At 36.0% G+C, this 12,119-nt stretch overlaps 1 protein-coding gene across 2 annotated transcripts in view; it reads right to left on the bottom strand.

The window, feature by feature from the left end:
* Positions 1–4,986: 4,986 nt before the first annotated feature.
* The window catches only part of Scp1 (Sarcoplasmic calcium-binding protein 1), a 150,015-nt gene continuing 142,882 nt past the window's right edge, over positions 4,987–12,119 (bottom strand). For both annotated transcript variants that reach the window (XM_070998731.1, XM_070998730.1), the window contains 2 exons: positions 5,489–5,641; positions 4,987–5,427 (listed from right to left, as the gene is read on the bottom strand). In XM_070998731.1, the coding sequence (XP_070854832.1) occupies positions 5,311–5,427; positions 5,489–5,641 (270 nt within the window). In that variant the 3' untranslated portion in view covers positions 4,987–5,310. The remainder of the gene's footprint in view (positions 5,428–5,488; positions 5,642–12,119) is intronic.

Below are 12,119 nucleotides of genomic sequence, written 5' to 3'. Positions count from 1 at the left end.
ATTAATGGTTTTTTAACCGCAGAACGTATATTTCCTCCACGTTTAAAAAAGGGTTTGTTTTTTTATTGGTATTTCAATAAATGCAAACTTTTATTCAACGCAACAAATATTCGAAATCATGTGAGCTTTGAGAGAGAGGATTATAACTAAAGAGCCATTTTGGGAGAGCAAGTCAACATGCTAGCCTATTTTTAACTACTGAGAGCAGTTGCACTTAACTAATTTAAAAACTTTAAAAATTACGAACTGGTCATCTGACGATTCTACACAAAATGATATGAATGTATTATTTCTATATGGTAATAAGTTTAAAGTGATAGTAATTTCAAATAAAACTTAATAAATAGTAGTTAAACAACAGCGAAGACATTTAAGTGTAAATTAATTATTTATAAGGGTCCAAAAAGATTAACTGCTGGGTGGCTGTCGGCCGTGTTACCCAAGAACTGCCCATATAGTTCTTTGTAGCGATCTAATGAAAGTCCTCCGCGTTTCATATCCTCGTCCTAAATAGCCGAAATGTTGTATTCTTTCACTACAACTATTCCATCGCTGTCTATGTCAAGCAACTTAAAATTGGATTCAATAAATACTCTCATTGCCAATAAAATATAAAATACCAAATTAATACAGAGCAAAAGACCGTTTCGTTGGTTTGTTAGTGTAGTGCCCGGTATAAAGTCGACGGGTGTATTGTGGGTTTGTGCTGTGCAATGCTTACTAAACTTATCAGCTCTCAAAAATAATCAGAACTTATTTTAGGTGTTTGTCTAGATTTTTGTTTTTATGGCAAGTGTTAGAAAAGCTTATTTAAGTTTTATATCCACACCACTCAACGTGAAAATTCAGTTATGAGTTAGCAATTGAGAGCCAGCAAGCCTTCCGATTACATTGATCCAAACTCCATGGGAAGCAAAGGCCTGCTACCCTCTCCTTTTCACACATCGTGTGCCATTTAATAAGCGTACCCCTTGCAATCCGATCCCCTTATATCAACATCTTTTGTTATCGTAATTATGTAGGGACTTTATTGTTAAATTTCATTTGTATTTAAACAAAAATGTTTACAGCTTAAGTAAAGTATTATTATTAATATTATGGAGGATCCTGTTGTTGATATTCGGTTGTCAATAAAAAAAATTTACGTTCTCTAGGACCAGCTTGAAAACCTTATACTCGTAGAGTATATTGGTATATAAGCTTCGTCGGAAAGTATGTATCAGGAAAAAGAAAGAGTTTCCGACTGCAAAAAGTCGATATGACCATGTCCGTCTGTATGTCTGTCCGTATGAACGCTGAATGACGTCACAGCCAGTGAGCAAAAGTGATAAATGTTAAATGTAAGAATGTTAAGTAGATTAAAATGTGAACATCGATGGGTTTTTCGCCTCTACTCGAAGGCAAATTTATTATACCCGTTACTCGTAGAGTAAAAGGGTATACCAGATTCGTCGGAAAATATGTAACAGGCAGAAGGAAGCGTTTCCGACCCCATAAAGTATATATATTCTTGATCAGGATCACTAGCCGAGTCGATCTAGCCATGTCCGTATGTCCGTATGAACGCTGAGATCTCGGAAACTATTCAAGCTACAATACTGGGATTAGGCATGCAGATTCCTGAGATTCCTGCGCAGCGCAAGTTTGTTTCAGCAGAGTGCCACGCCCACTCAAACGCCCATAAGCCGCACAAACCTGTGGCACCCACAATTTTTATGCTAGACAAAAAATTTTACGGGTATCTGATAGTCGAGGTACTCGACTATAGCGTTATTCCTTGTTTTTAAGTTGGAAAGCTGAGTAATGGGATTATAATAAGGGAAGTTCTCAACTAGGAGTATATCGTTCTCTCCTGATTTTTAAAGAAAACGCCACTCATTGAGTCAACTTCATTTAACGCTGCAGCTAATTAGCCCTCCTTATGTTGGTCGTCCATAGTTAGCAGATTTCCTAATAATTCGCGGTCAGAATTTGGGGTACAATTTTTTCGAAACTCGGCGGTGAGGACTGTAAGAACGAATTTTTCTTCGACTTAGCGTCGCTTGTGACCGGTTGTTTTTACATCGTGATCGGTGATTTTTGTCAATTTTGTATGATTTTGTGGTACTGGTTGTACCTTTTTTATATAACTGTTGTCGTGCATATTGTTTTTGTGTGTTTGCATGCCGCAGTCGATAGCAAAGTTATTCTCTCGCACTCTCTTGCTTTAGCATTTTTTACGGCCTCTTTTACATTTGAGCTTTTGTGTGTTTACATTTTTGTTTTTGAACCCAGTGTGACTGAGATATTTATAAAATTGTTTGCATTTCGTTTTCACTCCTTGCTACAACCTATAAATATTTCTGGCCTAATAATAAAAATGGGAATATTTATCAAAAATTATTCTATTGTTTTTCAACGTATTCTGCGGCGAGATTTATACACTTTTGCATGCGCTCAAACCAACTGTCAATGCACATTTTCCATTTCAATTAAGACAGCTCGAAAACATGACTTTTGAACGCTCTAACAGCATCTTCTGTCACGAAAATCGTTGAACAAGCACTTTTCACTTGATGTGTAAGAAAAATAAGAAGTCATTGAGTGCCAAGTCAGGGCTGTACGGCGGATGACTCATCAATTCGAGTCTCTTATAATTTTCATCCAACGGCGACTCGCCTTTATTTTAAATAAATAATTTTCTTGAATTTATGGTTTGCCATTTCTGGAAATAATGACAAATTTTTCTTAAATGTATGGTAAAAAACCTTAAAATTAAAGAAAATTTTCTTAAAATAAAAAAAATATTATTTTTAATATAAGATTATCTTTTTTTACATTTGAGGAATTTGGTTTTTTGTATACCAATTTTGGATTTTAAATGGACAAAACCGTTTCGAATTTTAATGGCAATTATTACATGGGAGACTATATATATATATACATTTTTATATTTACCTAAACTTATTAAAGATTTATTTTATATAAATACTTTTTATAATTATATAAATAACAAATGGAAAAATCCTTACCTCAGACAACCCCGACATAAACTCGAACACGCAACTGCTCACACCATATCCAGACGTCTTAACGTCTAACGTCTAAAAATTAAATAAAATTAAAAAAGAGAAAAATAAATAAACAAAGGGTACAGTTGGCGTGGAGTGGGCTCGAACCAGATACTTTTGTACGATTGTTTATTGACCGGACGTCTTTACCAGCTAGACCACCATCAAAATCTATAAAAAAAAAAGTCACTTTTCCCTTAAATATGGGTATTTCTTTACTAAATTTAAGTAAGAATTTACCATTATTTCAAGAAAAAAAAGCAAGAAAAATCCGCCATAAGTTAAAGAAAAAATTGCAATTCTTCCTTTTCTTCTTAAAAAAAAATTATGGCGAAATTCCGAAATTTTTTGAAATTTTTTCTATAATCAAGGAACTATTTCTTAATTCAAGAAAATATTTCTTAATTCAATGGCGTTTTAAAGTCACGGTCGATTTTCTAATATTTATGGTGATTATTTTTTTGAGTGTGCCAACCCGGTAGACTCAGCACTCATCGGCTCGTGGATCTCAAGATTTTGAGTTCCAGCCGGCATCACAAGAGACCAGGGCAGACAGTTCCAGTCCAAATTAGTCCATTAATTGTCAGGAATGCTAGAAATAGACTACCTTCTCACAACAGAACAGTAAAGGCAGCCATTATGTACATACTTCCACTAATCCTGCTCGGGTTGCATTCAGCATTCAAGCCAGACATCCAAACAACATCAGCACAACTTGTGTACGGCGCAACCCTTCGCCTTGTAGGAGGAAAAATTATGAGAGAAATACGGTCCATCCAGACGGCACATCACGATTTCTCTAAACTATTTGATTTTATAGAGTTGAAACAGGCAACTTACGTCTTACTACGCAACGACACCGTCCGCGCATCCCTTCAACCACCTTACGATGAACGCTTTGAAGTTAAACAAGAAAGGAAGTTAACTTCGGCAAGCCGAAGCTTGTATACCCTTGCAATTATAATTATGAAATTTAAAAATACAACAAATTATATTCTCAATAGTATAAGATAATATGTCAGAAAACACCGAAGCTATAATTTGTTTCATTTTTTTCCCACTAATTTTCCGATCGTTCCTATGGCTGCTATATGATATAGTCGTCCAATCTTGTTAAAAATGAATTCGAAATTCAAAACTAATCAAAAAATGTTATTTCCAAGCTTAGAAGGTTATATGTTAAAAAACACCAAAGATATCATTTAAATTTTTTTTCCGATTATTCCTATGGGAGCTATATGATGAAGTTGTCCGATCCGGCTGGTTCCGACTTATATACTACCTGCAAAAGGTATAAGACTTTTGGGAAAGTTTCAGTCCGATAGCTTTAAAACTGAGAGACTAGTTTGCGTAGAAACGAACGGACAGACGGACATAGCTAGATGGAGTCGTCTAGTCATATATATATATTTTATTTTATATATATATTTTATGCGGTCGGAAACGTCTCCTTCATTGCGTTGCAAGCTTCTGACTGAAATCATTATACCCTCTGCAAGGTGCATTTATTAAAATTAAGAAAGAACACTTTTTTGTGGGTGCAAGCATTACAAGTTTTGTGAAATCTTAACTTGTTTTTAATTTTAAGATATTAAAAAATTAGTCTCTTAAAAACATTTTTATTTGTAAAAAAAGAGGTTCCAGAGATATAAATACAAAAGAAACCAAGTCAATCGGATTACTACAGCTGAAGATAAACATTTTCAAACAGAAAGTCTTTTTTAAAAAAAAAGATTTTTTAATAAAAAATTTTAACAAAAAAATATTTTTTTTTTAAGCCTGATTCACGGGCTTACCCATTTTTCGAAAAGTATAGTATATGTATATATGTAAAGAAAATGACCTAAATGGTCTATACATCCGCATTTGTTATTAATGGTTTATTAACCGCAAAACGTATATTTCCTCCACGTTTTAAAAATGGTTTTTTTTTAAATTGGTATTTCAATAAATTGTAACTTTTATTCAACGCAACAAATATTCGAAATCTTGTAAGCTTTGAGAGAGAGGATTATAACTAAAGAGCCATTTTGGGAGAGCAAGTCAACATCCTAGCCTATTTTTAACTTCTGAGAGCAGTTGCACTTAACTAGTTTAAAAACTTTAAAAATTACGAACTGGTCATCTGACGATTCTACACAAAATGATATGAATGTATTATTTCTATATGGTAATATGTTTAAAGTCATAGTAATTACAAATAAAACTTAATAAATAGTAGTTGAACAACAGCGAAGACATTTAAATGTAAATTAATTATTTATAAGGGTCCAAAAAGATTAACTGCTGGGTGGTTGTCGGCCGTGTTACCCAAGAACTGCCCATATAGTTCTTTGTAGCGATCTAATGAAAGTCCTCCGCGTTTCCGATCCTCGTCCTAAATAACCGAAATGTTCTCATTTGACTTGTACTACATTTAAATATTTAAGATAACTTACGTTCAGCAATGTTTCGAAGGCTTTATCAATTGGAGTTATATCGTCAATGGCTACTCTAGTTATGCAGTTATACCGGTATTCTTTCACTCCAACTATTCCATCGCTGTCTATGTCAAGCAACTTGAAATTGGATTCAATAAATGCTCTCATTGCCTATAAAATATAAAATACAAAAATTATACAGAGCAAAAGACCGTTTCGTTGGTTTGTTAGTGAAGTGCCCGGTATAAAGTCGACGGGTGTATTGTGGGTTTGTGCTGTGCAATGCTTACTAAACTTATCAGCTCTCAAAAATAATCAGAACTTATTTTAGGTGTTTGTCTAGATTTTTGTTTTTATGGCAAGTGTTAGAAAAGCTTATTTAAGTTTTATATCCACACCACTCAACGTGAAAATTCAGTTATGAGTTAGCAATTGAGAGCCAGCAAGCCTTCCGATTACATTGATCCAAACTCCATGGGAAGCAAAGGCCTGCTACCCTCTCCTTTTCACACATCGTGTGCCATTTAATAAGCGTACCCCTTGCAATCCGATCCCCTTATATCAACATCTTTTGTTATCGTAACTTTATTAACTTTATTGTTAAATTTCATTTGTATTTAAACAAAAACGTTTACAGCTTAAGTAAAGTATTATTATTAATATTATGGAGGATCCTGTTGTTGATATTCGGTTGTCAATAAAAAAAATTTTCGTTCTCTAGGACCAGCTTGAAAATCGTATACTCGTAGAGTAAATTGGTATATAAGCTTCGTCGGAAAGTATGTATCAGGAAAAGGAAAGAGTTTTCGACTGCAAAAAGTCGATATGACCATGTCCGTCTGTATGTCTGTCCGTATGAACGCTGAATGACGTCACAGCCAGTGAGCAAAAGTGATAAATGTTAAATGTAAGAATGTTAAGTAGATTAAAATGTGAACATCGATGGGTTTTTCGCCTCTACTCGAAGGCAAATTTATTATACCCGTTACTCGTAGAGTAAAAGGGTATACCAGATTCGTCGGAAAGTGTGTAACAGGCAGAAGAAAGCGTTTCCGACCCCATAAAGTATATATATTCTTGATCAGGATCACTAGCCGAGTCGATCTAGCCATGTCCGTATGTCCGTATGAACGCTGAGATCTCGGAAACTATTCAAGCTACAATACTGGGATTAGGCATGCAGATTCCTGAGATTCCTGCGCAGCGCAAGTTTGTTTCAGCAGAGTGCCACGCCCACTCTAACGCCCATAAACCGCCCAAACCTGTGGCGCCCACAATTTTTATGCAAGACAAAAAATTTTACGGGTATCTGATAGTCGAGGTACTCAACTATAGCGTTCTACCTTGTTTTAAGTTGGAAAGCTGAGTAAAGGGATTATAATAAGGGAAGTTCTCAACGCCACTTCTTTGTATTTGCGAAATATTTTTGTGTTATGTGCTTTGAGATCTATTGTCGATCAACCTTTCATTTTATGAAAAACTCCACTCATTGAGTCAACTTCATTCAAGGCTGCAGCTAATTAGCCCTCCTTATGTTGGTCGTCCATAGTTAGCAGATTTCCTAATAATTCGCGGTCAGAATTCGGGGAACAATTTTTTTCGAAACTCGGCGGTGAGGACTGTAAGAAGGAATTTTTCTTCGACTTAGCGTCGCTTGTGACCGGTTGCTTTTACATCGTGTTCGGTGATTTTTGTCAATTTTGTATGATTTTGTGGTACTGGTGGTACTTTTTATATATAAATGTTGTCGTGCATATTGTTTTTGTGTGTTTGCATGCCGCAGTCGATAGCAAAGTTATTCTCTCGCACTCTCTTGCTTTAGCATTTTTTACGGCCTCTTTTACATTTGAGCTTTTGTGTGTTTACATTTTTGTTTTTGAACCCAGTGTGACTGAGATATTTATAAAATTGTTTGCATTTCGTTTTCACTCCTTGCTACAACCTATAAATATTTCTGGCCTAATAATAAAAATGGGAATATTTATCAAAAATTATTCTATTGTTTTTCAACGTATTCTGCGGCGAGATTTATACACTTTTGCATGCGCTCAAACCAACTGTCAATGCATATTTTCCATTTCGAGTAAGACAGCTCGAAAACATGACTTTTGAACGCTCTAACAGCATCTTCTGTCAACGAAAATCGTTGAGCAAGCACTTTTCACTTGATGTGTAAGAATAATAAGAAGTCATTGGGTGCCAAGTCAGGGTGGTACGGCGGATGACTCATCAATTCGAGCTTTGGATGGTGGAAATGGCGCTGGTTTCAGCTGATGTGTCTCTCACACATCGCACTGAGATGGTGCACAATTATCAGTCTTCTCTTGTTCGTCTTTCAAATTTTTCCTTCGTCTTCGAGCGAGCATCGGCCATAATTAAATTCATTTTTACACAGTGCTATGGATGTTGCTACATCACCATACAAAGATTTCATTTCATCATGATAATACAAGTCGAAAGTTTTGAAAAATTAAGGAAAATTTTCACGAGTTAATCCCATTTTCTAGCCGAGTTTTTGATGAATCGTTTAAAGATATCAAATGTGGTGGCACGTGAACAAGTTTTATGGAGTTTTTGTTTAATATGGCTAGAAAGTACCTAAGCCAGAAATTTAAATAGCAGCCGCTCTGCCGCCTAATATGGGTCAGACGATATGTTTGTCTAGGTACCGGCCAATCTGGTACAGACGCAAGGAGGATTTTCGATGTTGCTAGGATTAGATCCTGGATATATGGCGATATTATTCGAGTAAACAGATCGGCCATCGGGATCCATCGGTGGCCCTGGGTTAACCCACGAATTTATTATTGGGAGATATACAGCCCCTGCTCGGTCGCCAGAGCCCCATTTTGCGGTGAGCCGCCTTAGCGGTGGGGTTGGCAATGGTGTGTTCCTTGTCTTCTTTTAACGCCTTTTGTTTCTCTTAGCTATCCGTTTTCTAGGGTTTAGCCGAGATTCCGGCACCTCTTGCCAAAGATCTGTAGAGCAGCCCGGTAATGTACATATACAAAGAGAAAGTTTGGGGTTTCCCATGACCTGATCTAACGCTCGGGGACGCGGCCCTCCAATGGAACGGTAAGTCATAATGGGAAAGGGAAGGAAACCCTCTCCGCCAGATTTTCCCTCCACAATCGCGAGATTTTAAGGACTTTCGCGAGAGCACCTGCCCGGTGCAGCCTCTCTTTTGCCCTTCACCTCCTCTTCATATCAACTTCAATGGTGCATGTCTAGGTTTGACCCCACGATGTCCTATGAGTGCGTTACTGATTAGGAATTAAGAAACACAATATATCTCACAAGTTAATGTTTCTCAGATGTGTTGACACTTGTGTTTCCGTCCCAGAATCATTAACTGCAAAATTGTCAAAGATTCTCTCTTTTCCACGAATGAGTCATAAACATGTTACCATAATAGTCAAGACGCACGCAAGACCTACCCCGATCATAAACCGACTTGCTGTGACGTGGCATTACCTGACCGTCATAAAGGTCACATGACCAAGACCCAAGGCGTACTATCATTGATAATATCATAGACCTCACGCCAATGCACAAGCTGACTGCTAAGTTTATCAAGTGCCATGATTAGGGACGAAATCACGGCAGCAAAAAAACTTTCAAGACGATTTGAACAAGGAAGTATGATATAGTCGAGTACCTCCACTATCAGATACCCGTTACTCAGCTAAAGGGACCAACGGGAAATGGAGATATGCAAGCAGTAAAACGAGATTGAAATGCGTCACATATCCGTCATCTCAATATATGGTTATGTGGGCGGTAGTCAGATTTAGGCGTTATGGGCGTTAGAGTGGGCATGGCAAACTTTTTTTTGGGTCAATCTATAGGTATAGACGAGACTAATACATTTTAGTTAACATTTTTTTCTAGCATGAAAACTTCGTGCGCTACCGGCATAGATAGATTGTGGGCGTTAGAGTGGGCGTGGCATATTTGCGTAACAAACTTGCGCTGCGTACAAGGCTACGGAATCCAAATCTGAAGACCCAGTTCTCTATCCTTGATAGTATCCGAGATATCCGTTCATACTTACGATTTTTTGACGTTTGTGGACGGTTTGTGGTGAATCTAGTATACCCTTTTACTGTACAAGTAACGGGTGTAAAAGTATGCTCCCTTTTTCCGTAGCTGTAATAACTTGATGAGTAAAAGGGTATACTAGATTCGTCGGAAAGCATGTAACAGGTAGAAGGAAGCGTTTCCGACCCCATAAACTATATATATTCTTGATCAGGATCACTAGCCGAGTCGATCTATCCATGTCCGTCTGTCCGCATGAACGCTGAGATCTCGGAAACTGTTAGGCATGCAGATTCTTGGGCTTCCTGCGCAGCGCAAATTTGTTTCAGCAGGGTGCCGCTCCCACAAACGCCCATATTGCCGTAAGCCGCCAACAAAATATTTTTGTAAAAACGCATTTGGTAAGAATAGTTATAAATAACAATGGTGGCGAGTAGCTTGATAAAAGTTTTTTGCAATTATAAAAATAGTTTAAAGGTTTATCACATAAAAACACTAAGTTTTCCCTGCAATGAGTTTAATTCACTTTATATTGAGTCAAATATGGATGTGATCTGTGTGTCTGAGACTTGGTTTATGTTTAATTTATGTTAAGTTAAGTGAGATAATTATAATGTTTACCGTTCAAATCGAGTAAGACATGATGGTGGTGTAATATATGTAAATAGTAAATTAAAATATGTGTAACTGGTCTTATATGTATGTGTCAATGCCCTAGTATTGACTGTCAATTAAGTGTTTCAAATGTTAATGTGTGTTTACCAAGTTTGTTCCACTGAAAACTAAAGTATTTCAGCCAAAAAATCTTTGGTTTGACTATAATGCTAAAAATTTAATTGATCTTTGAGATTTGGCATACACCAAATTGAAGCACTATAGAACTGATGAGTTTCATAACTTAATACCCCCTGTGATAATAGTTTTAGCTTTGTGTGCGTAGCTCAAAGTGATGTCCTTGCAAGTGTCCTTAAAGTTAAGTCTAATGCTGAAAGCCTTGACAATATAAGTCAAAAATTTTTAAAAATTTTACTGTCTTGTATAAAACCCACTTTATTTCCGACAATATGGAAAATAGCGAAACTTTTAGACAAGATAAAAAGCTATATCACGCTGTCTTTGGGACAAGCACATAGGGAAAGCAACCGGGCGTACCTATGGTCTCTTGCGGCAGCTTTCTGCCTAAAAAACTTTTTTGCCAGTTGAACCGAAAATTTGAATGGCCAAATCAATTCTAATTCCAACTCTCTTCTATGCAGTATAAGTATTTTGTCATTGTTACTTACGTTTAAGACGTTTAGACCACGTATCACCTATAACGCATAAAATTCTTGACCTTAATTTAAACTCTTGGATAAAATAAAGAACGCTAACATATTTTCATAAAATTGTGACTAGCCAAGAACTTTCTTATCTATATGTTCCTGAAATGTCTAAAAAAACCAAGAACTTTATATGTCCTCGTACACAGTCCCTTTGCTTAGAGAGACAGTTCTTTGTTAAGCTATTCGCCTATGGGATTGCCTACCTCACAACTTTAAAACAATGCGGAGCGCAGCTTAATTTAATTTAAAAGTTAAGAATTTATTAAAAAACATAGGACAAACAAGTGGAAACAAGCTAAAAGCTACAAAAGGCAACTTAAACCTATAATTTTAAGATTCAATGAATTCAAATATATAAAATTGTTAGTATTAAGAAATACGAGTATAATCTAAAATTAAATGTCAGAAATTATGTAATAGGTATAAGCAAAAACCCTATATATATTGTAAACTCAACTCTATTGGGACCAGTGCGATACTAATAAGCTTATGCTTCTAGCACTGGGATATATTACAAAAATATCATGCCCATCTACATGCCAAAAATTATTAAAATCGGACCATTCATTAAGAAGTTATAACCAAATAAAAATAAATAATAAGCAAATTCAATAGAAATCGAGAGGGATGGAGATATATACATGAAGCAAATCAGGTGTTTATTAGAGTTCATTAACACGCCACCTATTTAGGAACAAAAGCTAAATAGCGCTTTGCTGTGGTGAAAATTGCATTTACACATTTTAAAAATCTTCAAAAATGTACTCGCGGGTATCGGGTATAGCCAGAGTAGCAGCAACACAATGACAGACGGATATGGCCAAATCGACTCGCCTAACGATGCTGATCAAGAATGTATTTTCTTATTGGGGTCGGAATCGTCTCCTTCACTACGTTGCCAACTTCGGACTGACATCTTATACTCTATGCAAGTATTCCGGTATTCTTTCTTGTTTATAAAATATAGTTTCTGGAATTAACAAAAATTCTTACTGGTTTTGAGAAAAAATCTTTTCTGATCCTTCTTATATAAGGAAAATCTTTCTGCTTTTTAAAAGTAATTTCGTGTATTCAGAAAAAAACATTTTATGTTTGAAAAAAGGACTTTCTGGACAGAAAACAATTTTCGTTAATGGCAATTTATCATGATTTTAGAAAAGTATTTCTCCTTTTTAGAAACCAATTTTGTTTTTAAGAAAATCCCTTTCTGATATATATGGTCAATCGCCACCTACTGAAATCAATGGTGAATTTCTAATGAGTGGTTTTTTAAGTGTATGGATAAC

This window comes from Drosophila suzukii (genome assembly GCF_043229965.1).
Source record: "Drosophila suzukii chromosome 2 unlocalized genomic scaffold, CBGP_Dsuzu_IsoJpt1.0 scf_2c, whole genome shotgun sequence".
NCBI classification, from domain to species: domain Eukaryota; kingdom Metazoa; phylum Arthropoda; class Insecta; order Diptera; family Drosophilidae; genus Drosophila; species Drosophila suzukii.
This window is presented reverse-complemented; position numbering and strand designations above follow the sequence as displayed.